The sequence below is a fragment of the Emydura macquarii genome, unplaced genomic scaffold (genome assembly GCF_026122565.2).
Source record: "Emydura macquarii macquarii isolate MOO-44397 ecotype Brisbane River unplaced genomic scaffold, CSIRO-AGI_Emac_v2 contig_3305, whole genome shotgun sequence".
NCBI classification, from domain to species: Eukaryota; Metazoa; Chordata; order Testudines; family Chelidae; genus Emydura; species Emydura macquarii.
In genome coordinates, this window is record NW_027133442.1 from 7,105,515 (window position 1) to 7,133,170 (window position 27,656).

The 27,656-nt window shown below is 54.3% G+C and overlaps 1 protein-coding gene across 5 annotated transcripts in view; it reads left to right on the forward strand.

The window, feature by feature from the left end:
• Positions 1-8,378, forward strand: part of THUMPD2 (THUMP domain containing 2) — a 29,448-nt gene extending 21,070 nt beyond the window's left edge. For 3 of the 5 annotated variants that reach the window (XM_067532836.1, XM_067532834.1, XM_067532837.1), the window contains 4 exons: positions 314-385; positions 1,120-1,234; positions 3,484-3,601; positions 6,760-8,378. In XM_067532836.1, the coding sequence (XP_067388937.1) occupies positions 314-385; positions 1,120-1,234; positions 3,484-3,601; positions 6,760-7,102 (648 nt within the window). In that variant the 3' untranslated portion in view covers positions 7,103-8,378. Of the gene's footprint in view, positions 1-313; positions 408-1,119; positions 1,235-3,483; positions 3,602-5,344; positions 5,417-6,759 lie in introns of those variants that run through there. The other 2 variants (XM_067532838.1, XR_010917122.1) reach the window with 2 other exon arrangements.
• The last annotated feature ends 19,278 nt before the right edge of the window (positions 8,379-27,656 follow it).

Here is a 27,656-nt window from a genome sequence, read left to right on the forward strand (position 1 = left end):
ATTGTAATGCTGTGTGTTAAATAAAGCTATCTGTATTCATTCTTATACTTCTGATGTCTTATGGTAAGTCTGATCTTGTAAAGTACAGATTGCCGTGAGTCCTTATTGATTTAGTGGGAATTTATGGCCATTAATCATGTCATAGGGTCAAGCTCTGTGTCACAGAAGATAAGTCAACATCTTTTTGCTTTAAATACAATACCCCATTGGTAAGAGCTGCAGCACTGAATCCCACCCAAAGGTCTTGCCATTGAAGAACAAATTGTACTCTTAAATGTGTACAAAATATTCAGTATGTTTTATTTGTTTATAGGCTGGTTCATTTGTCTTGGATCCTATGTGTGGATTAGGAACAATACTCTTGGAAGCTGCAAAAGAATGGCTTGTAAGTTCTACAGTCAGAATAGGTAGGATGTTTCCAAGATAGCATTACATTAACTGATTTTATATTTGTAAAACATGTAATGTACCAAAAGTATGTGTTCTTGTTGGAAAATCAGTGTCAAACTTTTCTGGAAACGTTTGCAGAGTTGTTAAATTGAGCTTTTGTTTAAAACTTCTCCAGAATGTACTTATACAAATCACTAACTCCTGTGCACCAGTCCTTGCAGTTGTCTAAATTCATAAATTGAGATTTTCACCCCTGCTCTAGCCCTTTTGTGCTTGTGACAGGGTCTTAGCAGTGTAAAGCGGCTCTAAAAGTCCTGGATCCAGCCAGGGGATTATTCTCCCTAGTGCAAGAACTGAGGAAGACAGCTGTAGGCTGTCATTCTGTGCATATCCCAGAGTAGAGGTTATGTCAGGGATGATGTCACAGGGCAATGCATTGTAGGGTTCTGAGTGGTGCAGCTGCTCATAGGTAGCTTGGGGAACAGACTGTTGTAACTTAGCTATCTAAATTGCTGCTCCCTAGAGCAGTCTGGAATTAGAAAACTTAAAGCACCTTTTGCACCTCTTCTCTCTGAACTTTGAGTTATGTCTGCTCTTTTAAGGGCTGCAGCACTAAATCTCACCCAAAGATCTTGCCTCTGAAGAACAACTTGTACTTTTGAATATGTAAAAATATTCAGCATGTTTTATTCTGCAGAATAAAAATGTCTCCTTTTTCCCCTCCCACAGAATGTACATTACTTGGGTGCTGATATAAGTGATTCACAACTACAAGGTTCACATGAGAACATTAAGGCAGCGGGCCTGATGGATAAAATTGGGTTACTTAAAGCATCTGTCATAGGTAATGTTTGAAAATATTTTAGAATGACAAAGCGTGTGTTATGGACTGTAACCAGAGTTCTAGAATTCTACAGAAAGAGTAGTTAATGGTGAGAGTCAAAGTATACTAAAACCTAGACTCTCCATACATGATTTGGATGACACTTTCCTTTATGTACATGTCTTGCTGTTTTTCTGTTCTCTCCCCCTTATGTTTTGATAAGAAACTTAACAAAAGGATATTGTATATATTAATTTCCAGGGTTTGGCAAATCACTACTATTACTCTGTAACTTAATGTGAAATTCCTAATAAAAAAAAGTCATATGTAAGTAAAAGTTCTAGATAACTCAAAAAAAGCCCCCTGTGATTTGCACCTTGTAACTCAAATTTTTCTGAAGAAACTACAGTGATAGCTTAAGCTAATTGATTAATCATCTTTTGTAGTGGATGAATTTAATGACCCTGGCCTTTTCCTGGAAAATGCTAAGAGTTTGTTCTAAATTTATGGGCTGAATTTAGAAGATAATTGCTTTATGATATGATACTTAATCTGGACAAGTCCTGCAAACCTGAACCTGAATTATCTAAATATGAAAACTCATTACAGCAGTTAGCAAAAGATCTCCGTTTGATACCTTTCCTTATACTTAGATGAAGGAGAATGTATATTTCTCCTTCCCTTGTAATATCTATCGCTTACCTGACTGATCGGTTTTAAAGCCCCCACTGGACTTGGCTTAGGATACTTAAAATTAGAAGTACTGTGAACTTGGACCGTACCCATGTTGAGGAAATAATTGATGCCTTGTGATTATATCTTAGTCATTGTTCAAAGTATATTAATTTAACGCTTTTTTCAAAAGAATGTATAGCTAGCTATTTCACTCCTAGACAAAACAGTTTATCATAAGTTTTGGTCCAAGAATGTTCTGGGAAGCAGCTAAAGCTATTCTCAAGAAATTAGCCTTTTCATATAGCTTAAGTAAAAGAAAATATTCACAGAGAGTTAGAAAATTCAGGCATCTGGAGAAACAATTCAAAGAATAGCTCAGAATCAAAATTAAATTGGGTATAGCCAAGCCTGCCTGTAACCAGGTTCTATATGAAAGATCTAATGTGTCACTTGCTTCAATGTAACATGCATTTGCACAAATTATTCTTGTAAGTAAAGTGTCTGCACGGTTAACCACATAACTCCCACTTCAAAACTCATTTGCAAACAGTTGTTTACATTGAGGAGCAGAATTATTTAGTAAAAATGGAATTATGGTGTTCTGTATTTGACTCTCCAATATCTTGATCAGATTTGTTAATTGACCAGTAAAAACAATTTTTCTGGAGTTTGCAGATCAGGTAGGAAGTTTGGTGTATTCTTTCATGCTATCAGTAATAAACATTCTGCAAGCTAAATCATGCTCTCATTTATACCGTTGGCTTTAGTGGAATATGGGACAGAAGCTACACTAATGGCATTGGCTTCTTTCCAATAATGGAAGAGGATAGATAAGATGTCTTTGTGGTTTCTGTAGTTCTTTCTGCAGATACCATAGGTATCTCCTGTCACATATCTCTTGAGCCTCCTATGTGGTGTTGATGGATGAAATGTTTTATCACAATGTCATAACTTTGCATGTGTGTAAGACCCTCAGGTGCCCACAATTCATGCTTCTAGGTTCATAGCATACTCAACAGGTCTTAGGGTCACCTCTTTCACTAAGACTTGTAAACCTGCTACTTGATGGTCAATTTATATGTTCAGTGCATTATTATCCTGTGGCTCAGCCTCCAGTTCTGATGCCCGGTTTGGGAAAACAGTTCTCCAGTCTCTAGTTCTTCTTAGACCACTTCTTTAGAGAGTTGTCACTGCTGTTTTATCTGCAGATGTTGGGGGAATCTATGGTGTCAGATGCAAAGGAAAGAAGAGTTCCTTACTGAGTTAATGTAATTTTTTGTGGGGACTGACAGCATAAATTGTATACTTCCTCCCCACCACCCCTTTCAGAGTGTGTCATGTGGATTCTGTTGAAGCTGAAAGGGACTGGGGTAGAGTTGAGTTCATGGCTCCTTATGTTATCAAGTCTGAACAGTAAGTGTTACGAGAGAGCCTGTGCATTGCCCCAATAGCCATGGCTTTTTGAAGGGCTCTGAACACTGCTGAGCTACAGGAGTGAGGATACTTGCTGTCAATATGCTTGAATCATGGCTGCTAGTCAGTCCCTGTTCTTTCTTAAGTTTAGCCCATTTAAGAATCTGACTTCTGTTTTGCAGCATTGCCGTTACCTTCAGAAAGTGTTGATGTTGTGATTTCGGATATTCCATTTGGGAAAAAGTTCAAGATAAGAAAAGACATGAAGCTTCTACCAGATATTCTTCGAGAAATGGAAAGGTACATATAATCTGTTAAACACTTTAGGATATTTTAAAACTCTATGATTATTTGTAATCTTGAGCATAAAAAGCTTTCACTGTACTCTAAATGACCCCCAGTTAAAAACTGATCACTAAATATGTCTATGTTGCATACAGTTATCCCTCACAGTTTTGCTTCTCCAGAGTATCACTTGAGGTGTTGAGTATTTTGCATTGTAATCCATGAAAGCTTTGACAGCAGTAAGAGCTGTCAGACCATATATGTTATATGTTACGTACTTGAGTCATTCTAGAACTGAGGGGTTGCTCTTTCTACAGTTAATGTGGTAACAGAAACTCCACCATTCCTATTGTTTTCAGGTAGAGGTTATTTTGAAAGCTGGCTGAGATTTCAGTGATGGAGTCTGAGAAGTATATAAATGTCAAAGTGGGATATCCATTTTAGACACTCATACCAGATTATTCTAGATAGTTTGTTTTTGTTGTTACTAGAAGAGGCTTAAGATGCTTTTATAAAAGCAAGAGTAGAATAATATAAACCTCTTTACCTTTCATCATAAATTTTGACCGGTTTCCACACCCCTTTCTGGTTTATGTCCCACCCACTGGTCTCATTTTTGGACTTGTACATTGTTAGCTTGGTGGCCATTTTTAACATTTTTATGGGGAACATTAGAACGGCTCAAGTGTTTTTTTTTTTTTTTTTCTCCACATTTAAAGCCATTTAAAAGGTCAGAAGACAAGATAATTTTTTAAAGAAGAAAATAAGCTTTTTAGACATTTTAAATAGGGCTGCCAATAATTTAAAAAAATGACTGAGATTAATCGAGATTATAATCACAGTTTTAATAGCACAATTAATAATAGAACACTGTTTATATATTTTTGGGTGTTTTTTACATTTTAAAATACATTGATTTCAATTACAACACAGAATATGACGTGTGCTCACTTTATAATATTTTTATTACAAATATTTGGCACTGTAAAAAAGATAAACAAAAGAAATACAGTAGAACCTCAAAGATACAAACACCTTGGCAATGGAGGTTGTTCATAACTCTGAACAAAACATAATGGTACAGTACGCTGCAGTCAGTGTCTTCCAGCTGAGGCCTGGGAGAGATCTCTGCAAAGATGGCACCTGGCAGCACTGCCTGGTTTGCAAGCAGCTCCTTGCCCTATTCCTGTTTCTTGCCTTTGGACTGAACTGGGGGGGTGCTGCCCTGCATCCTTGGCAGTACAAGCCCCAGCCACCTCTCTCCAGGGCTCGCTGTGCTCTGTGTATCGCTTGCTGCGTTCCAGAGGCAGCACGTGGCAGGGGGTTGGTGCTAGCTCCACTGTCAGCACCCCTCCCTCCCCTGTCCCTTGCACTCCCAGAGGTGCTGGCAGGATCCAGGAGTGCAGCCATGGGCAAAGTTTGGGCCAAAGTTTGGGTGCACAGGCTGTGACCCTTTAAAACTCCTGCAGAGTGCAGCATGCAAGCAGCAACTCAGACTCCAGCTCCAGGCCAGGCTTTGGCTGCAACCTTCAGTTCCTTGCAGCATAAGCAGCTGGCTGCAGCAGCTTTCTTTCCTGGGCTTGGAGGGTGTGTGTGTGAAAATAGCTTCCCTCTCCTGGTGGGATGGAAGGGGGTGAAACAGTGCCCTTGGCTTACAGGAAACAGCACAGACCTCAGGCTGCTGCTTCTGCTCTGCATGCCAACCTTTAAAATGCAATACAGACACAGTATAATATTTGCTTTCTTTTTCGTCCCCAGTGCTGCCTGATTGCTTGCTTCTGGTTCCATACAGTGTTCAGTTGACCGGTCAGTTCATAACTCTGGTGTTCGTGTCTTTGAGTTTCTACTGTAATATTTTTCAGTTTGCCTCATACAAGTACTGTAGTGCAATCTCTTTATCATGAAAGTGCAGCTTACAAACCTAATTATTTTTTTATAGAACTGCACTCAAAATTAAAACAATGTAAAACTTCAGAGCCTACAAGTCCACTCAGTCCTTCCATGCTGATGACACTCATTTAAAAAAAAATGTGTTAATTCAATTTGTGACTGAACTGCTTGGAACAGAATTGTATGTCTTTTGCTCTGTGGTTTTACCCGCATTCTGCCATGTATTTCATGTTATGGCAGTCTCAGATGATGACCCAGCATGTGTTGTTTGATTTAAGAACACTTTCACTGCAGATTTGACAAAACGCAAAGATGGTACCAATGTGAGATTTCTAAAAATTGCTACAGAAGTCGACCCAAGGTATAAGAATCTTAAGTGCCTTTCAAAATCTGAGAGGGACGAAGTATGGAACATGCTGTCAGAAATCTTAAAAGAACAACACTCCAATGCAGAAACTACAGAACCTGAACCACCAAAAAAAAAATCAACTTTCTGTTAATGGCATCTGACTTGGATGATGAAAATGAATGTGCATTACTCCTCACTGCTTAGGATCATTACTGAGCAGAATCCGTCGTCAGCATGGAAGTATGTCCTCTAGAATGGTGGTGGAAGCATGAAGGGGCATATGAATGTTTAGCAGATCTGGCACGTAAATACCACCAGTTGCAACCGTGCCATGTGAATGGTTGTTCTCACTTTCAGGTGACCTTGTAAATAAGAAGCAGGCAGCATTATCTCCCATAAATGTAAACAAACTTGTTTGTCTTAGCGATTGGCTGAACAACAAGTAGGACTGAGTGGACTTGAAGGCTCTAAAGTTTTATATTTTATTTTTGAGTGCAGATACGTAAAAAAAGAAAAAAATTCTACATTTGTAAATTGGCTTTCATCCTTTCAGTTTATGAGGAGAAATGTTAGCAATACAGTTGGACCCACCTTTATAGAAAATGCTTTTCAGTTGCCCAAGTCAAAAATATTGCTGAGGCAAGAAGGATTCAGCTTAGGAAAAAATTTAGAGTGCAGCTACAACAAGGTGCAAAAAGTTTTACTGATTATGTTGAAACAAGAAACTTAAGCGCATACTTAAGTGTTTCAGTGATTTAGGGCCTTAACATCTAAAATTTCAGTGTCTCTGGGATCGTTGAAAGGTGACAAGTACTGATTTACTCTTTTTGCAAAGAACTGTCTACATACTACTGTAGTAGGGGCACAAGAAGTCCAAGATAGAATGCACAGCCAAGCAAGATGAACAACTAACATTTTTTTTTTAAACTATCAGAGTGCTTCGTGTCGGAGGGACAGTTGTATTACTTATGAGTCAAGATCTCCACAAGCACATGGGTGGCTGTATTAGCCGTTGTGTTGAAAATGATACATCTTTGAACGCCAACAGTGACAGCAAGAATGGAGCTGCTGTGGTGAAAGACTTGAATCCCAAAGAGAAAAATGGAAGTCCAAGAAGTATTTCCTCTTCAATTAAAGGTGTAGAAACAGAACCCTTTAACCAAAAAATTACATGCTTTGGATCTTTGGTAGCAGTAGAATCCTATGGAGTTAGCCTGGGAAAAACAGATGCTTTCATATATAAATATAGGAAGATACCTGCTGCTGGAAAGCAGTAGCATTGTGAAAGTGAACGTAGATCTTGTTTGAAAGTATATTGCACTGAAACAACTGAACCCTGTTGATCCTAATTTTGGGCCGTATTGTGCCACTGGTAAGCAGACCTTTTTTATTTGGACAGTTTTTTATAGCATTCCTCTCCTTTCTCTTCCCCGCTCCCCCCCGCCATCTACTGATTTCTTTTATACTGAATTCAGAATTCACAAGACGGTGGAGACAGTCCTCCAACAATGTTAAATTGGCTACAATAAAATACTGAAATGAGGCCAAATCCTGAGGTCCTTACTCAAGCAAAGCATCCATTGACTTAAGTAATGAAAACCCAGTAAGGGGGCCCTCATGGTTTGGTCTACACTCTTCTAGGAGTGATCTGTCCAGGATGTAACTTGCTGCCACTGCAGGGCAACAGTGTGGGTTTTACTTTCGTAAAGATTTACCTAGTCAGAATAGAAAACGTGCACAGTGCCTAATCTATTGATCCCAGTTTGCATTGAAATTTGATGGTACAAGAACCTAAGATCAGGCAAAGTATTATCTCAATTGCTGTTCAGGTGGGAGCCCTAAGGTGCACGGTTGCCACATATTATTGATAAACTATTATAAATAAAGTCACATACACTCTAACCCAGCAAGGCAGGTAGAGATAATACAGAATGAACTGAGTATCCATATACTTACACCATCCTTTGCAAAACAGCCTGCAGTGTTAATCTACTCCTACAATCACCAATGGTCATCTTGGCATCTGTCAAGGTACACAGGCTTGGATACAACTTTTATGATGTTACACTGATACCACTAAGTCCCGTGCATATTCAGTAGGGGTTTCATGCCCTTTTCGCATATAATTTGGTCAGTTACCGTGGCATTCTTGTTATCAGACACCTGCTGATGTCCCTAACTTAAAAAAATCCCAAGCTGCTATGAACTAGCATCTCGTGGTTACTTGTCAACAGTTTAGTCATTACAGCATTTTATTGTTTAAGATCATATTATCTAGGGTTACTTTTGGCTAGCTACTTATGTTTAAAGCTTTTTGATCCTTTATGTCTTAATTAATTTAGCTGAACTATTGTCTTACAGGCCTTGTATGCTCATTGCATTATTGCCTTAATTTATAGTTAAGCCTCACCTAGCAAATACCTATACCTATAGGCTACAGCACTAAAGGGGATTGGAAGTCTTTACTGAAGTGTCTGTAATGAATCAAATTTTGTAGCAATTACTTAAATAAAAATGTAAGTGTATAATTATTAAAAACCCATTTATATTTTACTTTTAAGTACATACAAACCTTTTAATGTTGGAATAAATCTAAATATCTAGTGTTAGATTGGAATGGGATCAGTGCAGTGATACATTCTTTTGAGCAAGTATTGCAGTTTTTTTTTTTTTTTTTTTTTTGACATTACACAGCTCAGGGTTTAATTTATTAATTTCTGAGGTGAGAATGATGTCATTGCTCCCTTTTTGCTGTTAGGTGTTAGGTCTGAGCACTCAGCAGTTATGAGCTCAGAAATATCGCTTACTGCTCCCTGGTTATAGCTCACCACTTGGGCTTAGTGGTTTTCTCTCACCACTCAACATTTTAGGGTTATCACTCAGCAGTTAGGGTTCAGGGTTCTCTCTTCCTGCTGGTGTAAACATGTAGGGGTCAGCGCTGAGCACTCATCTGTTATCCGTTCAGGTTATTGCTCACTGAAAAGGGGTTAGCAGTATGGGGTTATTACTTTGCAAATCTGCAGATACCCGCTTTATATCTGTGGACCATTTCTTGCAGATTGCAGTTGGATGGTCATGGAGGTTGGGACCTCTGTGACTTCTGGGGCAAGGCTGGAGCAGCTGCCAGCCAGGCATGCAGCGAACAGCTCATCGCTGTTAGGGTTGGCAGGGCTCAACAGCTGATGGAGGGCTGCTGGCTCCAAAACAGCTAATGTGCGGATGTGGATAAATCTAAGAGAGGGAGGGTGGATTGCGGGTCAGGTAAAAGTTTATTCATGCAGATGGGGATCGGATGCGTATCCACATATTTGTATCCACGCCGGGCTGTTGTTATTGCTCAACATTCAGTGGTTGGGGCTATAGGGTAGGGTTGGACACTCTGCGGTTATCAGTGCATGATTCACTCAGGTGAGGGGGAAGGTGTCTGCTCCAGTTGCTCAGCATTTAGAGGCTAAGGCCTGACGCTCAGTCATTACAGCCTATGGGTCAGGACTGAGCATTTATCAGTAAGGGATTGAGTGTTTTTTCTCACTGAACAGTGGTTGGGGTTAAGGGTCAGCAAGAAGCACTCATCATGTAGAAGGTTGTGGTAAATGCTCAGTGTTCACAGTTAGGGGTTATTGCTAATGGCAGAAGAGATGAGGGGTTAGATAGAGGCTCCAGCATCCCGGCTGGGGACTAGGGCCTGGGAGAACCCTACCCCCAAAACTGATGAGTTTAGTTAAGAAAAAATGGACAGTGTAACTGACACCCCAATTATTATGTGCCACCACAAAGGCTCAGAGGGGGTTTGATGCCCCAGTTCCCATATGCTCCCTCAAAGGGTCAGGGCCATGGGCTTGGCATGGATCTGACATATGTACCACACTTGGAGAACAAAAGCATACAGCAGGGATGGGAGTTGAAGGCTTACTTCCCTTGTGAAAGGTGTTGCCTGAGATGCAGCTGAGTGGAGGGTACCACAGCTTAGGCAATGATGAGTCAACCTCACAGCAGGGAAGAAGATTGGTGAGCTGAGGACTGGGGACAGTAGATGAGTGTGAGGCACCCTTAGATCACCTCCCCTCCATTAACTTTGCTTCCCCTGCATGCCCTCATTTCACCCTCTGAAACCCCAATCTCCTGCCCCCAGGCACTCACACCCACTTCTACCCCCAATCATCTAGCTTAAGCCCCCTACTCCCTGTGGTTTCCCCACCCTAGGCACCCACCCCAATCCCCTTCATTCAAAATCCCCCCATCCCTGCATCCTTTCTGCTCCTTCCTGGCAACTCATACCAGGTCCTAATCTGGGCTGGCCCCTACTCCAACACCGATTAGGGAGACTGGGGTAATAGGTGCCTATATAAGAAAAAGCCCCAAATGTTGGGAGTGTCCGTACAAAATCAAGGCATCTGGTCACCCCAATCTGAAGGGTCAAGCCTCAACCCTGTATCCTAAAGCTTCCATCAGCCCCCTTCCCTCTGGCCTAACTCCCCTATCTCCAACCCAACCTACCCTCCCCCTTTAATCTCTGGTCTCAACCCTCCCCAAGGCCCAGCCCCGTAAGACCGCCCTAACCTAGACGTCCAGCCACGGCCCCGCCACACCCTAAACTCCCACCATTTGCGGGTTCATAAACCGAGGCTGCGAGTTGCCAGTTCGCGACGCCACCTCCCACAAGAAGCCCAAAACAAAAGCCCACCTTACGGCCTGAAAAAATATGGCTGACAGTGAATTTCCGATTTGGCTGCCCTCACTTAAAATGGCGGAATCAAAAATTCCGGCGAAGTTTTCCCTCATTCAAAATGGCGGATTCTAAGGTTCCGTTTCCCTGATAAAAAGGCGCATTTTGAACTTCCGGTTCCGGTTCCTGGCGGGAAACCCAAAAATCACTCGGGGTGCCCAGAAACACTCAAAAAACCTAACGATACACCGGCTGGGGGACGTAACTCTGGAAATTCCTAACAAATACAAAATCGTGCCATTAAGCAAAGCAGCTTCCGGTTTGTGCAGGGTGAGACCGGAAACGGAAGTTGTCGGAGGGGGAAGTGAGGGAAGCACTCAGGGCATCATTAGGATATCAGAGGTGAGGGAGGCTCCAGCGCTGTTCTTGACAAGAGCTTTAATTGACGGTGGATAGAAGCGTGACCTCAGGGCCAGAGACAAGGGGTTTGCTGCGGCTTCTGCCAGCCCCGGAACCTCATGGGACTCATTTTCCCAGTGAGTCTCTGCCGTCATCAGCGCTGCATCATGGAAGTTGTAGTTTCCAACCTGCTGCGTCGTCAGATATGTGTCGCGCACCTCCCCAGCCCTCCCCTCCCCACACAGCCCTCCCCGGACCGCGCCCCCACCCGCCTGGTCCGTCCCTCCACCCACTAGGGACCATTCAGCTCCTTTCTCTTCTCTCTACCCAATACCATCCCCACCCCAAGCTCTCCCTCATCCTCAGGCCCCCCCAAACAGAGCCTTCAATCCATCTCAACCTGCCCCCCATCTCAGGGCACCCCAACATCATACATGCCACCCCATTCTCAACATTCCACTCCTGATTTACTCCACTTCAACTCATTTCTCCGTTTATAGACCCCACTTTCCCAGCACCCCCCATCCACTCCATCCAAAGCCTGCCAGGTTCCCCATCTCCAATCCCCACCACCCCAAACCTGCCAGGTTCTCCTTTCCAGTCACAGATGGATTCATGGTTACGGTTTAGGGTTATGGTTTAGGGTTAGGATCAGGGTTTTAGGGGTTAGGTTTAGGGTTGGTTAGGGTTAAGGTTAGGGTTTAGGGATAGGATTAGGGTTTAAGATTTTAGGGGTTAGGTTTAGGGTTTAGAGTTAGAGCTAGAGCGTTAGGGTTTAGGGATAGGGTTAAGGGGTTAGGGTTTTAGGGGTTGGGGTTAGGTTAAGGGGCTAGGGTTTGGGTTTAGGGTTAGGTGTTAGGGTTAAGGTTTAGGGTGAAGGTGGGGGGTAGGGGTTGTGGTTAAGGGTTTAGGGGAGGGGCTAGGGGTTAGGGTTTGGGTTTGGTTAGGTTTAGGGCGGGGGCGGAGTGAGGGTTCAGCGTGAGGGTTAGAGTTTAGGGTTAGATGGTTAGGGTGAGGGGATTAGGCTTAGGGTTTAGGGGTCGGGGGTTAGGACTTAGGGTTTGCGATAGAAGAGGGGTTGGGGTTAGGGTTTTAGGTTTAGGGTTGGTTAGGGTTTAGGGTTAGGTATAAGGGATTAGGTTTAGGGGTTAGGGTTAGATTTAGGGGTTAGGGTACTGGTTCGGGTTAGGGATTAGGGTTACGGTTAGGGCTTTGGGGGTTAGCTTTAGGGATAGGGTTGGTGAGGGTTTAGGGATAGGGTTGGGGTTAGGGTTTTAGGGGTTAGGGTTAGTATTGGTTAGGGTGGGGGTAGGGGTGAGGGTTAGGTTAGGTTTTAGAGCTTGAGTTTATGGCTAGGGTTTGGGGGCGGGAGCAGAGGTTTAGGGTTTTGGTTAGGGTTAGGGGAGGGTGTTTGGGTTGGGGTTAGGGTTAAGATTAGGGGCTAGGGTTTAGGGATAGGTTTAGGGTTTGGGTTTAGAGGTTGGTTAGTGTTTAGGGTTGGGTTTAGTGTTAGGGGTTACGGTTAGGGTTTAGGGATAGGGTTAGGATTTTAGGGGTTAGCGTTTAGGATTTAGAGATAGGGTTAGAGTTAGCGCTAGAGGGTTATGGTTTAGGATTAGGTTAGGAGTTAGGGTTAGTGTTAGGGTTAAGGTTAGGTGCTAGGGTTTAGGGTTTGGTTAGGGTATAGGGTTCAGGTTAGGGTTTAGGGTGGGAGTGAGTGTTCAGGGTGAAGGTCTGGGTGAGGGTTAGGTTAGGGTTTAGGATTTAGAGCTTGGGTTTATGGTTTAGGGTGAGGGTTAGGGTTAGAGGGTTTGGGTTGGGATTAGGGTTAGTGTTTAGGGGTCGGGGTCAGTGGTTTAGTGTTTTGGTTAGGGTTAAGGGAGCAGGTTGGGGTTGCCGTTAGGATTTAGGGGTAGGTTTAGGGTTATTGTTCAGATTTAGGGTTTAGGTTTAGGGGTTGGGTTTGGGTTAGTGTTTAGGGTTGGGGTGGGTTAGGGGTAGCGGCCTCCAGGCAGCTGGAGGGACCTCCTGGAGGCCAGAACGGTCTCCAGCAGTCCAGAGTGACTCCTGGAGACCGGAGGGGCCTCCCGGATGCCGAAAGGGTCTCCGAGAGGCCGGAGAGGCCTCTTAGACACGTCGCACCCTCCCGGATCCTGGAGGGACCTACCGGAGGTCGGAGTGGCCTCCTCGAGCCCAGAGCGTTCTCCCAGAGGCCAGAGTGGCCTCCCGGAGGCAGGAGTGTCCTCCCAGAGGCCAGAGGGGTCTCCTGGAGGATGGATCTGCCTCCCGGAGCTGGAACAGCTTCCCGGAGACTGGAGGGCCCTCCTGGAGTGCGGAGGGGCCTCCAGGACGCAGGGGGGCCTCCTGGATGCCAGAACCGGCTCCCGGACACCAGAGCCAGTTCCCAGAGGTAGGAGGGACCTCCTGGAGGGCAGAGGATGCCTCCTGGAGGGTGGAGGGTGCCTCCTGGACGTCAGAGCCGGTTTCCGGATGTAAGATGCGCCACCCAGAGGGTGGAGGGGGCCTCACGGATGCCGGAGTTGGCTCTCGGATGCTGGAGCCGCCTACCGGGAGTAGAAGGACCCTCACGGAAGGCGGAGGGGGCCTCCCAGATGCTGGAGCCAGATGCCGGAGCTGGCTCCCGGGTGCCGGAGGCCCCTCCCGGAGATAGGAGGGACCTCCTGGAGGGCAGAGGGGGACCTCCAAAACACCGGAGTTGGCTCCTGGACACCGGAGCCGCCTCCTGGAGGTAGGAGGGGCCTCCTGGATCCCGAAGCTGACTCCCGGATGCCTGAGCCACCTCCCGGAGGTAGCAGGGGCCTCCTGGAGGGCGGAGGGTCTCCTGGATGCTGGAGCCACCTCCCGGAGGGCAGCTGGGGCCTCCCAGACTTCAGAGATGGCTACCAAATTCTGGAGCTGACTCCCAGAGGTAGGAGGGGCCTCCCGGAGGGTGGAGGGGGCCTTCCGGTCTCCAGAGCTGACTACCGCTGGGGCCTCCCAGACTTTGGAGCCGGCTCCAAAACACCGGAGACCCCTCCCCGAGTTAGGAGGGACCTCCGGGAGGGCAGAGGGGCCTCCCGGAGGCTGGAGGTACCTCCCAGCCTCCCTCGGGGCTACGGGAGGTGGCAGCCGGTGTCCTGGAGTCCAGAGCGGCCACCCGGATGTTGTATGGGCATCCCGGAGGCCGGAGCACCCTCCGCTGGGATGGAGAGGCCTCCAGGAGGCCGGAGGGTCCTCAAGGAGACGGGAGCAGACTTTCTGAGGCTGGAGTTGCTTCCCGGAGACCGGAGTTCCTTCCCAGGGGCCAGAAGGGCCTCCCGGATGCTGGAACCACTTCCCGGAGGGCAGCTGGGGCCTCCTAGATTTTGGAGCCGGCTCCTAGGCACCGGAGCCACCTCCCTGGGTTAGGATGGACCTCCTGGAGGGCAGAGGGGCATCCTGGAGGCCAGAGGCACCTCCTGGCCTCCCTCGGGCCACGGGAGGTAGCAGCCGGCGTCCTGGAGGCCAGAGCTGCCACTCGGAGGCTGTATGGGCATCCCGGAGGCTGGAGCGCCCTCCCGTAGGATGGAGGGGCCTCCCAGAGGCTGGAAGGGCCTCAAGGAGACTGGAGTGGACACCCTGAGGACAGAGGGGCCTCCTTGAACCCAGAGGGGTCTGCTGGAGGCCGGAGTAGACTCCCGGAGGCAGGAGGGGACTCCTGGATGCCGCAGCTGGTTCCCAGACTCAGGAGCCATCTCCCGGAGGTAGATTGGGCCTCCAGGATGTCAGATCCAGCTCCCGGACGTTGGAGCTACTTCGTGGAGGCCGAATAGGCCTCCCATACGCAGGAGCTGGCAGCCAGAGGTTGGAGGGGCCTCCTCGAGGGTGGAGGAGGCCTCACGGATGGCGGAGGGGGCATCCCGGATGCTGGAGCCGACTCCCGGAGGTAGGAGGTGCCTCCCGGAGGGCGGAGGGGGCCTCCTAGACACCGAAGATGGCTCCTGGAGGTAGGACGGGGCCTCCTGGAGGGCAAAGGGGGCCTCGCAGACGACTGACCTGGTTCCCAGATGCCTGAGCCGGCTCCTGGAGTTTGGAGTGGCCTCCCAGAGGGCGGAGTGGGCCTCCCGGATGCTGAAGCTGGCTTACTGAGGTATCAGGGCCTCCGAGAGGTGGAGGGGGCCTCCCGGCCTCCCAGATGCCGGAGCCAGCTCCTGGATACCGGAGCCGGCTCCCGGAGGTAGGAGGGGCCTCCCGGAGGGTGGAGGGGGCCTCACAGATGCCGGAGCTGGCTCCCAGATGCAGGAGCCGGCTCTAGGACACCGGATCCACCTCCTGGAGTTAGGAGGGACCTCCTGGAGGGCAGAGCGCGCCTCACGGATCCCAGAGCTGGTTCCTGGACATTGGAGCCCCCTCTGGGAGGTTGTAGAGGCCTCCCGGATGCCAGAGCCAGCTCCCGGATGCCGAAGCCACGTCCCGGAGGCCGGACAGGCCTCCCGGATGCCGGAGCCGACTGCTGGACACCAGAGCCAGCTCCTGGACTTAGGAGGGGCCTCCCGGAGCATGGAGGAGGCCTCCTGGACACAGGAGTTGGCTCCCGGAGGTAGAAGAGGCCCCCAGAGGGCGGAGCTGGATGCCAGAGCCAGCTCCAGGACACCGGAGTCACCTCCTGGAGTTAGGAGGGGCCTCATGGAGGGCAGAGCGGGCCTCAAGGATGCTGGAGCCAGTTCCTGGAGATAGGCTCAGCCTCCTGGAGGGCGAAGGGGGGCCTCCCAGAAACCGGAGAAGGAACCGGATGCCAGAGCGACCTTCTGGAGATAGGAGGGCCCCCCCGGAATCCGGAGCCGGCTCCCGGACACCAGAGCCCCCTCCCGCAAGTTGGAGCCAACTCCCTGACGGCAGAGCCTGCTCCCAGATGATGGAGCCTGCTCCTGGAGGTAGGACCCACCTCCTGGAGTTAGGAGGGACGTCCTGGAGGGTGGAGGGGGCCTCCCAGAGGGCAGTGCGGGCCTCCTGGATGCTGGAGCAGGCTTCTGGAGGTAGGAGGGGCCTCCCGGAAGGTAGATGGGGCCTCCCTGACGCTGGAGACAGCTCCTGTACGCTGGAGACAGCTCCCAGACATTGAAGCCAGCTCCTGGACACCAGAACCAGATCCCGGAGGGTGGAGCGTGCCTCCTGGATGCCGGAGCCTGCTCCCGGACACTGGAGCCATCTTCCGGACGCCGGAGCCAGCTCCCGGAGGTAGGTGGGTCCTCCTGGAGGTAGGAGAGGCCACCTGGAGGATGGAGGGGGGCCTCCTGGAGGTCAGAGGGGGCCTCCAGAATGACTGAGCCGGCTCCCGGACAATGGAGCCTGTGCCTAGAGGTAGGAGCCACCTCCCGGAGGTAGGAGGGTCCTCCAGGAGGGCAGAGAGTGGACCTCCTGAATGTCAGAACCAACTCCTGGAAGCCGGAGCCAGTTCCCAGACAGCAGAGCTGGCACCCAGACGACAGAGCCACCTCCTGGAGGTAGGAGGCATCTACCATAGGGCAGAGGGAGGCCTCTCGGACGCCGGAGCCAGCTCACGGAGGTTGGAGGGGCCTCCCGGATGGCAAAGGGGGCCTCCTGGAGGGTGGAGGGGGCCTCCCGGATGTTGGAGCTGCCTTCTGGATGCCACAGACAGCTTCTAGATGCCGGATCCAGCTCCTGGAGGTAGGAGTGGCCTCCCGGAGGGTGGAGGGGGGCTCCCAGATGCTGGAGCTGCCTCCCGGATGCTGGAGCTGGCTCCCAGAGGTAGGAGGGGCCGCCCGGAGGGTGGAGGGGTGCCTCCCTGAGAGCAGAGGGGGCCTCCCAGTCACTGGATCCAGCTCCCGTAGGTAGGAGAGGCCTCCCAGATGTAGGAGGGGACTCACAGAGGGTGGAGGGGGGCCTCCCAGACGCCAGAGCCTGCTCCCGTACACCAGAGCCACCTCCTAGAGGTAGGCAGGGCCTCCCGGATTCCAGAGCTGGCTTCCAGACTCGGGAGCTGGCTCCCAGATGCCGAAGCCAGCTCCCTGGAGATAGCAGGGGCCTCTCCGAGGGCGAAGGGGGCCTCCCAGAGGGCAGAGGGGGCCTCCCGGACGTTGGAGCTGCCTTCTGGAGGTAAGAGGAGCCTCCCAGACATAGGGTGGCCTCCCGGATGGCAGAGGGGGCCTCTCGGAGGGCAGGGGGGGCTCCTGGACGCCGGAGCCAGCTCCCGGATTCCAGAGCTGCCTCCTGGAGGTAGGAAGGTCCTCCCAGAGGTGGGAAGGGGACCTCCTGCATGCAGAGCCGATTCCCAGAAGGTGGAGAGGGCCTCCGGGGTGCTGGAGCCACCTCCCTTAGGTAGGAGGGGCCTCCCAGGGGCGGAGGGGGGCCTCCCGGATGCCAGAGCCTGCTCCCAGAGGCAGGAGCTGCTTACGAAAGGTAGGAGGGCCCCCTCCAGAGAGCAGAGGGGGGCCTCCCGGAGGGCGGAATGGGCCTCCTGGACACTGGATCCACCTCTTGGAGGTAGGAGGGGCCTCCCGGAGGGTGGAGGGGGCCTCCCGGAGTGCGGAGGGGGCCTCTGGGATGCCGGATCCGCCTCCCAGAGGGAGGAGTGGCCTCCTGAGGGGCGGAGGGGGGGCCTCCTGAGGGGTGGAGGGGGAACTCCTGGATGCCAGAGCCGGCTCCTGGATACCAGAGCCATGTCCTGGAGGAAGAAGCCACCTCCTGGACTCAGGAAGGGCCTCCCGGAGGGCGGAGGGGGCCTCCCGGATGCCAGAGCTGCCTCCCGGAGGTAGGAGAGGCAACCTGGAAGGCGAAGGGTGGCTCCCGAACACCAGAGCCAGCTCCAGGATGCTGGATCCTGCTTCCAGATGTGGGCGCCGCCTCCCAAAGGTAGGAGAGGCCACCCAGAGCGCGGATGGGGGCCTCCTGGACGCCGGAGCCACTTCCCGGAAGTAGGAGGGGCCTCCTGGAGGGCAGATGGGGGCCTCCCGGGTGCCAGAGACACCTTCCAGAGGTAGCAGGGGCCTCCCAGTGGGTGGAGGGGGCCTCCTGGATGCTGGAGCCACTGCCCAAAGGTAGGAGGAGACTCCCGGAGGGTGGAGGGGCCTCCCAGAGGGCGGAATGGGGCCTCCTGGAGGAAGGAGGGGGGCTTTTGGACCCCGGAGGCGGCTCCCGTAAGTAGGAGGTTCCTTCTGGATGCCGGAGGGGGGCCTCCTGGACACCGGATCCGGATCCTGGACCCCAGAGCCAGCTCATTGACGCCAGAGCCAGCTCCCGGATGCCAGCGCAGGCTCCCAGAGATAGGAGGGGCCTCTCAGAGAGCGGAGGGAGCCTCCTGGAGAGCGGATGGGGCCTCCCAGACGCTGGGGATGCCTCCCAGAGGTAGGAGGAGCCCCCCGGATAGTGGAGTACGGTCTCGCGGACGGCGGAGCCGGCTCCCGGACACCGGAGCTATCTCATGGATGCCGGAGCGAGCTCTCAGAGGTAGGAGGGGCCTTCCAGAGGTAGGAGGGGCCTCCCAGAGTGCGGAGGGGGGCTCCCTGACACCGAGGTCGGCTCCCGGATGCCGGAGCTGGCTCCCTGATGCTGGAGCAGGTTCCTGGCGGTAGGATGGGACTTCCACCTATGGACCACTTCTGGACTTGGAGCTAGGGTTAGGGATCCAATGGGTAGGGGACTTGGAGCTAGGGTTAGGGTTTGAAAGAGTAGGGGATTTGGAACTAGGGTTCAGGTTTCAATGTGCAGGGGATATCGAGCTAACATTAGGGTTTCAAAGGGTATGGGATTTGGAATTAGGATTATAGTTTCAAAAAGTAGGGGACTTGGAGCTTGGATTAGGGTTCCACTACACATAGGAACTATGACCCTAGGTACAAGTCCCCCACCCTTTGAAACAGTAACCTTTGCAGGCTTAGGGGTTAGGTCTGGGTCCCCGGGGTTAGCAGCGTTAGGGATTGGGTCTGGGTCCCTGGGGTTTGCAGGATTAGAGGTTGGTTCTGGGTCCCCGGGGTTAGCAGGGATAGGGATTGGATCTGGGTCCCTGGGGTTTGCAGGGTTTGGGGTGGGGTCTGGGACCACGGGGATTGCAGGCTTAAGGGTTGGGTCTCGATCCCCGGGGTTTGCAGGCGTAGGGGTTGGGTCTGGGTCCCCGGGGTTTGAACGTTTAGCAGTTGGGTCTCGGTCCCCGGGGTTTGCAGGCTTAGGGGTTTGGTCCGGGTCAACGAGATTTGCAGGGTTAAGGGTTGCGTCTGAATCCCCGGGGTTTGCAGGCTTAAGGGTTGGGTCTCTGTCCCCGGGGTTTGCAGGCTTAGGGGTTGGGTCTGGGTCCCCGGGGTTTGCACGTTTAGGAGTTTGCTCTCGGTCCCCGGTGTTTGCAGGCTTAGGGGTTTTGTCTGGGTCCCCTGGATTTGCAGGCTTAGGGGTTGGCTCTGGGTCAAAGGGAAATGCAGACGTAGGGGTTGGGTCTGGGTCCACGGGAGTTGCAGGCTTAGTGGTTGGGTCTGGGTCTCCGGGGCTATGCAGGGTTAGGGGGTTGGGTCTGGCTCCCCGGGTTTGCACGGTTTGGGGTTGAGTCTGTGTCCCCGGGGATTGCAGGCGTAGGGGTTGGGTCTGGGTCCCCGGGGTTTGCAGGCGTAGGGGTTGGGTCTGGGTCCACGGGAATTGCAGGCTTAGTGGTTGGGTCTGGGTCCCCGGGGTATGCAGGCTTAGGGGTTGGGTCCGGGTCCTCGCGGTTTGCAGGCTTAGGGGTTGGCTCTGGGACCCCGGGGATTGCAGGCTTAGGGGTTGGGTCTCGATACCCGGGGTTTGCAGGCGTAGGGGTTGGGTCTGGGTCCCCGGGGTTTGCAGCCGTAGGGGTTGGGTCGGGGTTTGCAGGCTTATGGGTTGGGTCTGGGACTACGGGGATTGCAGGCTTAGGGGTTGCGTTTCGATCCCCGGGGTTTGCAGACGTAGGGGTTGGGACTGGGTTCCTGGGCTTTGCAGGCGTAGTGGTTGGGTCTGGGTCCCGGGGCTATGCAGGGTTAGGGGTTGGGTCTGGCTCCCCGGGTTTGCACGGTTTGGGGTTGAGTCTGTGTCCCCGGGGATTGCAGGCGTAGGGGTTGGGTCTGGGTCCCCGTGGTATGGAGGCTTAGGGGTTGGGCCTGGGTCCCCGGGGTTTGCAGGCTTAGGGGTTGGGTCAGAGTCGCCTGGGTTTGCAGGCTTAGGGGTTGGGTCTGGGTCCCCGTGGTATGGAGGCTTAGGAGTTGGGCCTGGGTCCCCGGGGTTTGCAGGCTTAGGGGTTGGGTCAGAGTCGCCTGGGTTTGCAGGCTTAGGGGGGTTGGGTCTGGTTCCCCGGGGTTTGCAGGCGTAGGGGTTGGGTCGGGGTTTGCAGGCTTATGGGTTGGGTCTGGGTCCCCGGGTTTGCAGGCTTAGGGGTTGGGCCTGGGTCCCCGGGTTTGCAGGCTTAGGGGTTGGGTCAGAGTCGCCTGGGTTTGCAGGCTTAGGGGTTGGGTCTGGTTCCCCGGGGTTTGCAGGCGTAGGGGTTGGGTCGGGGTTTGCAGGCTTATGGGTTGGGTCTGGGTCCCCGTGGTATGGAGGCTTAGGGGTTGGTCCTGGGTCCCCGGGGTTTGCAGGCTTAGGGGTTGGGTCAGAGTCGCCTGGGTTTGCAGGCTTAGGGGTTGGGTCTGGTTCCCCGGGGTTTGCAGGCGTAGGGGTTGGGTCTGGGTCTCGGGGGTTTGCAGGCATAGGGGTTGGGTCCGGGTCCCCGGGGTATGCAGACTTAGGGGTTGGCTCTGGGACCCCGGGGATTGCAGGCTTAGGGGTTGGGTCTCGATCCCCAGGGTTTGCAGGCGTAGGGGTTGGGTCTGGGTCCCCGGGGTTTGCAGCTGTAGGGGTTGGGTCGGGGTTTGCAGGCTTATGGGTTGGGTCTGGGTCCCCGGGGTTTGCAGGCTTAGGGGTTTGGGTCGGTCCCCGGGGTTTGCAGGCTTAGGGGTTGGGTCTGGGTCCCTGGGGTTTGCAGGCGTAGGTTGGGTCTGGGTCCACGGGAATTGCAGGCTTAGTGGTTAGTCTGGGTCCCCGGGGTTTGCAGGTTTAAGGGTTGGGTCTGGGTCAACGGGATTTGCAGGCGTAGGGGTTGGGTCTGGGTCCCCGGGGTTTGCAGGCTTAGGGGTTGGGTCTGGGTCCCCGGGGTTTGCAGGCTTAGGGGTTGGGTCTGGGTCCCCGGGGTTTGCAGGCTTAGGGGTTGGGTCTGGTTCCCCGGGGTTTGCAGGCGTAGGGGTTGGGTCTGGTTCTCGGCGGTTTGCAGGCATAGGGGTTGGGTCCGGGTCCCCTGGGTATGCAGGCTTAGGGGTTGGCTCTGGGACCCCGGGGATTGCAGGCTTAGGGGTTGGGTCTCGATCCCCAGGGTTTGCAGGCGTAGGGGTTGGGTCTGGGTCCCCGGGGTTTGCAGCCGTACGGGTTGGGTCGGGGTTTGCAGGCTTATGGGTTGGGTCTGGGTCCCCGGGGTTTGCAGGCTTAGGGATTGGGTCAGAGTCCCCTGGGTTTGCAGGCTTAGGGGTTGGGTCTGGGTCCCCGGGGTTTGCAGGCGTAGGGGTTGTGTCTGGGTGCCGGGGGTTTGCAGGCGTAGGGGTTGGGTCCGGGTCCTCGGGGTTTGCAAGCTTAGGGGTTGGCTCTGGGACCCCGGGGATTGCAGGCTTAGGGGTTGGGTCTCGATACCCGGGGTTTGCAGGCATAGGGGTTGGGTCTGGGTACCCGGGATTTTCAGTCGTAGGGGTTGGGTCGGGGTTTGCAGGCTTAGGGGTTGGGCCTGGGTACCCGGGGTTTGCAGGCTTAGGGGTTGGGTCAGAGTCCCCTGGGTTTGCAGGCTTAGGGGTTGGGTCAGAGTCCCCTGGGTTTGCAGCCTTAGGGTTGTGTCTGGGTCCCCAGCGTTTGCAGGCGTAGGGGTTGGGTCTGTGTACCGGGGGTTTGCAGGCGTAGGGGTTGGGTCCGGGTACTCGGGGTTTGCAGGCTTAGTGGTAGGGTCTGGGTCCCCGGGCTTCGCAGGCGTAGGGGTTGGGTCTGGGTTCCCGGGGTTTGCAAGCCTAAGGGTTAGGTCTGGGTCAACGGCATTTGCAGGCGTAGGGGTTGGGTCTGGGTCCCCGGGGTTTCCAGGCCTAGTGGATTAATCTGGGTCCCCGGGGGTTGCATGTTTATGAGTTTGGTCTCAGTCCCCGGGGTTTGCAGGCTTAGGGGTTTTGACTGGGTCCCCGGGGTTTGCAGGCGTAGGGGTTGGGTCTCGATACCCGGCATTTGCAGCCGTAGGGGTTGGGTCGGGGTTTGCAAGCTTAGGGGTTGGGTGTGGGTCCCCAGGATTTGCAGGCGTAGGGATTGGGACTGGGTCCCCGGGGATTGCACGTTTAGGAGTTTGGTCTCGGTCCCCAGTGTTTGCAGGCTTAGGGGTTTTGTCTGGGTCCCCGGGGTTTGCAGGCGTAGGGTTTGGGTCTCGGTCCACGGGAATTGCAGGCTCATTGGTAGGGTCTGAATCCCGGGGGTTTGCAGGCGTAGGGGTTGGGTCCGGGTTCCCGGGGTTTGCAGGCGTAGTTGTTGGGTCTGGGTCCCTGGGCTATGCAGGTTAGGGGTTGGGTTTGGCTCCCCGGGGTTTGGACGGTTAGGGGTTGAGTCTGTGTCCCCGGGGATTGCAGGCGTAGGGGTTGGGTCTGGGTCCCCGGGGTTTGCAGGTTTAAGGGTTGGGTCTGTGTCCCGGCGATTTGCAGGCGTAGGGGTTGGGTCCGGGTACTCGGGGTTTGCAGGCTTAGTGGTTGGGTCTGGGTCCCCGGGGATTGCAGGCGTAGGGGTTGGGACTGGGTTCCCGGGGTTTGCAGGCGTAGTGGTTGGGTCCGGGTCCCCGGGGAATGCGGGCTTAGGGGATGGGTCCGGGTTCTCCCAGTTTGCAGGCGTAGGGGTTGGGTCTGGGTCGCCGGCGTTTGCAGCAGTAGGGGTTGGGTCTGGGTCCTCGGGGTTTGCAGGCTTAGCGGTTGGGTCTGGGACTACGGGGATTGCAGGTTTAGGGGTTGGGTTTCGATCCCCGGGGTTTGCAGGCGTAGGGGTTGAGTCCGGGTCCTCAGGGATTGCAGGTTTAGGGGTTGGCTCTGGGACCCCGGGTATTGCAGGTTTAGGGGTTGGGTCTCGATACCCGGGGTTTGCAGGGGTAGGGGTTGGGTCTGGGTCCCCGGGGTTTGCAGCCGTAGGGGTTGGGTCAGGGTTTGCAGGCTTAGGGGTTGGGCCTGGGTCCCCGGGGTTTGCAGGCCTAGGAGTTGGGTGAGAATCCCCTGGGTTTGCAGGCTTAGGGGTTCGGTCTGGTTCCCCAGGGTTTGCAGGCGTAGGGGTTGGTTCTGGGTCCCCTGGATTTGCAGGCGTAGGGGTTGGGTCTGTGTCCCGGGGGTTTGCAGGCGTAGGGGTTGGGTCCGGGTCCTCGGGGTTTGCACGCTTAGGGGTTGAGTCTTTGTCCCCGGGGATTGGAGGCCTAGTGGTTTAATCTGGGTCCCTTGGGTTAGCACGTTTAGGAGTTAGGTCTCGGTCCCCGGGGTTTGTAGGCTTAGGGATTGGGTCAGAGTCCCCTGGGTTTGCAGGTTTAGGGGTTGGGTCCGGGTCCTCGCGGTTTGCAGGCTTATGGGTTGGCTCTGGGACCCCGGGGATTGCAGCCTTAGGAGTTGTGTCTCAATCCCCACGGTTTGCAGGCGTAGGGGTTGGGTCTGTGTCCCCGGGATTTGCAGCCTTAGGGGTTGGGTCGGTGTTTGCAGGCTTAGGGGTTGGGTCTGGGACCCCGGGGTTTGCAGGCTTAGGGGTTGGGTCAGAGTCCCCTGGATTTGCAGGCTTAGGGGTTGGGTCGGGGTTGGCAGGTTTAGGGGTTGGGTCTGGGTCCCCGGGGTTTGTAGGCTTAGGGATTGGGTCAGAGTCCCCCGGGTTTGCAGGTTTAAGGGTTGGGTCTCGATCCCCGGGGTTTGCAGGCGTAGGGGATGGGTCTGGGTCCCCGGGGTTTGCAGGCCTAGTGGTTTAATCTGGGTCCCCAGGGTTTGCACTTTTAGGAGTTTGGTCTAGGTCCCCGGGGTTTGCAGGCTTAGGGGTTTTGTCTGGGTCCCCGGCGTTTGCAGCCGTAGAGGTTAGGTCGGGGTTTGCAGGCTTAGGGGTTGGGTAAGGGACGACGGGGATTGTAGGCTTAGTGGTTGGGTAGGGGTCCCAGGGCTTCGCAGGCGTAGGGGTTAGGACAGGGTTCCCGGGGTTTGCAGGCGTAGTGGTTGGGTCTGGGTCCCGGGGCTATTCAGGGTTAGGGGTTGGGTCTGGCTCCCCGCGGTTTGAACGGTTAGGGGTTGAGTCTGTGTCCCCGGGGATTGTAGGCGTAGGGGTTGGGTCTGGCTCCCCGGGGTTTGCAGGCCTAGTGGTTTAATCTGGGTCCCTGGGGTTTGCACGTTTAGGAGTTAGGTCTCGGTCCCCGGGGATTGCAGGCGTAGGGGTTGGGTCTGGGTCACCGGGGTTTGCAAGTTCAAGGGTTGGGTCTGGGTCCCCGGGGAATGCAGGCTTAGTGGTTGGGTCTCGGTCCCAGGGCTTCGCAGGCGTAGGGGTTGGGTCTGGGTCCCCGAGGTTTGCAGCCGTAGGGGTTGGATCAGTGTTTGCAGGCGTAGGGGTTGGGTCTGTGTACCGGGGGTTTGCAGGCGTAGGGGTTGGGTACGGGTACTCGGGGTTTGCAGGCGTAGGGGTTGGGTCTGTGTCCCGGGGGTTTGCAGGCGTAGGGGTTGGGTCCGGGTCCTCGGGGTTTGCAAGCTTAGGGGTTGGCTCTGGGACCCCGGGGATTGCAGGCTTAGGGGTTGGGTCTCGATACCCGGGGTTTGCAGGCATAGGGGTTGGGTCTGGGTACCCGGGATTTTCAGTCGTAGGGGTTGGGTCGGGGTTTGCAGGCTTAGGGGTTGGGCCTGGGCACCCGGGGTTTGCAGGCTTAGGGGTTGGGTCAGAGTCCCCTGGGTTTGCAGGCTTAGGGGTTGGGTCAGAGTCCCCTGGGTTTGCAGCCTTAGGGTTTGTGTCTGGGTCCCCAGCGTTTGCAGGCGTAGGGGTTGGGTCTGTGTACCGGGGGTTTGCAGGCGTAGGGGTTGGGTCCGGGTACTCGGGGTTTGCAGGCGTAGGGGCTGGGTCCGGGTACTCGGGGTTTGCAGGCGTAGGGGTTGGGTCTGGGTTCCCGGGGTTTGCAAGCCTAAGGGTTGGGTCTGGGTCGGCGGGGTATGCAGGCGTAGGGGTTGGGTCTGGGTCCCCGGGGTTTGCAGGCCTAGTGGTTTAATCTGGGTCCCCGGGGTTTGCACGTTTAGGAGTTTGGTCTCTGTCCCCGGGGTTTGCAGGCTTAGGGGTTTGGTCCGGGTCAACGAGATTTGCAGGGTTAAAGGTTGCGTCTGAATCCCCGGGGTTTGCAGGCTTAGGGGTTGGGTCTCTGTCCCCGGGGTTTGCAGGTTTAGGGGTTTTGTCTGGGTCCCCTGGGTTTGCAGGCTTAGGGGTTGGCTCTGGGTCAAAGGGAAATGCAGACGTAGGGGTTGGGTCTCTGTCCCCGGGGTTTGCAGGCTTAGAGGTTTTGACTGGGTCCCCAGGGTTTGCAGGCGTAGGGGCTGGGTCCGGGTACTCGGGGTTTGCTGGCGTAGGTGTTGGGTCTGGGTCCACGGGAGTTGCAGGCTTAGTGGTTGGGTCTGGGTAAGCGGGGTATGCAGGCGTAGGGGTTGGGTCTGGGTTCCCGGGGTTTGCAAGCCTAAGGGTTAGGTCTGGGTCAACGGCATTTGCAGGCGTAGGGGTTGGGTCTGGGTCCCCGGGGTTTCCAGGCCTAGTGGATTAATCTGGGTCCCCGGGGGTTGCACGTTTATGAGTTTGGTCTCAGTCCCCGGGGTTTGCAGGCTTAGGGGTTTTGACTGGGTCCCCGGGGTTTGCAGGCGTAGGGGTTGGGTCTCGATACCCGGCATTTGCAGCCGTAGGGGTTGGGTCGGGGTTTGCAGGCTTAGGGGTTGGGTCTGGGTCCCCAGGATTTGCAGGCGTAGGGATTGGGACTGGGTCCCCGGGGATTGCACGTTTAGGAGTTTGGTCTCGGTCCCCAGTGTTTGCAGGCTTAGGGATTGGGTCAGAGTCCCCTGGGTTTGCAGGTTTAGGGGTTGGGTCTGGGTCCCCGGGGTTTGTAGGCTTAGGGATTGGGTCAGAGTCCCCTGGGTTTGCAGGTTTAGGGGTTGGGTCTGGGTCCCCGGGGTTTGCAGGCGCAGGGGTTGAGTCTGTGTCCCCGGGAGATTGCAGGCGTAGGGGTTGGGTGCGGGTCCTCGGGGATTGCACGGTTAGGTGTTGAGTCTTTGTCCCCGGGGATTGTAGGCGTAGGGATTGGGACTGGGTTCCCGGGGTTTGCAGGCTTAGGGGATGGGTCCGGGTCCTCGCAGTTTGCAGGCTTAGGGGTTGGGTCTGGGTCCCCGGGGTTTGTAGGCTTAGGGATTGGGTCAGAGTCCCCCGGGTTTGCAGGTTTAAGGGTTGGGTCTCGATCCCCGGGGTTTGCAGGCTTAGGGGTTGGGTCTGGGTGCCGGGGGTTTGCAGGCTGAGGGGTGGGGTCAGGAGCCTCGGGGTTTGCAGGCTTAGTGGTTGGGTTTGGGTCCCCGGGCTTCGCAGGCGTAGGGGTTGGGTCGGGGTTTGCAGGCTTAGGGGTTGGGTCTGGGTCCCCGGGGTTTGCATGCTTAGGGGTTGGGTCTGGGTCCCCGGGGTTTGCAGGCATAGGGGTTGGGTCTGGGTGCCGGGGGTTTGCAGGCGTAGGGGCTGGGTCTGGGTCCCCGGGGTTTGCAGCCGTAGGGGTTGGGTCGGGGTTTGCAGGCTTAGGGGTTGGGCCTGGGTCCCCGGGGTTTGCAGCCGTAGGGGGTTCGGTCGGGTTTTGCAGGCTTAGGGGTTGGGTCTGGGTCCCCGGGGCTATACAGGCTTAGGGGTTGGGTCTCTGTCCCCGGGGTTTGCAGGCTTAGGGGTTGGGTCAGTGTCCCCTGGGTTTGCAGGCATAGGGGTTGGGTCTGGGTGCCGGGGGTTTGCAGGCTTATGGGTTGGCTCTGGGTCAAAGGGAAATGCAGACGTAGGGGTTGGGTCTGGGTCCACGGGAGTTGCAGGCTTAGTGGTTGGGTCTGGGTCTCCGGGGTATGCAGGCATAGGGGTTGTGTCTGGGTGCCGGGGGTTTGCAGGCGTAGGGGTTGGGTCCGGGTCCTCGGGGTTTGCAAGCTTAGGGGTTGGCTCTGGGACCCCGGGGATTGCAGGTTTAGGGGTTGGGTCTCGATACCCGGGGTTTGCAGGCATAGGGGTTGGGTCTGGGTACCCGGGGTTTTCAGTCGTAGGGGTTCGGTCGGGGTTTGCAGGCTTAGGGGTTGGGCCTGGGTACCCGGGGTTTGCAGGCGTAGGGGTTGGGTCTGTGTCCCCGGGGGTTTGCAGGCGTAGGGGTTGGGTCTGGGTACCGGGGTTTGCAGGCTTAGTGGTTGGGTCTGGGTCCCCGGGGTTTGCAGGTGGAGGGGTTGGCTCTGGGGCCCCGGGGATTGCAGGCGGAGGGGTTGGGTCTGGGTCCCGGGGTTTGCAGGCTTAGGGGTTGGGTCTGGGACCCCGGGGTTTGCAGGCGTAGGGGTTAGGCGTGGGGGTACCCGGGGTTTGCAGGCGTAGGGGTTGGGTCTGGGTCCCCGGGGTTTGCAGGCTTAGGGGTTGGGTCTGGGTCCCCGGGGTTTGCAGGCTTAGGGGTTGGGTCAGGGTCCCCGGGGTTTGCAGGCTTAGGTGTTGGTCTGTGTCCCCCGGGTTTGCAGGCGTAGGGGTTGGGTCTGGGTCCC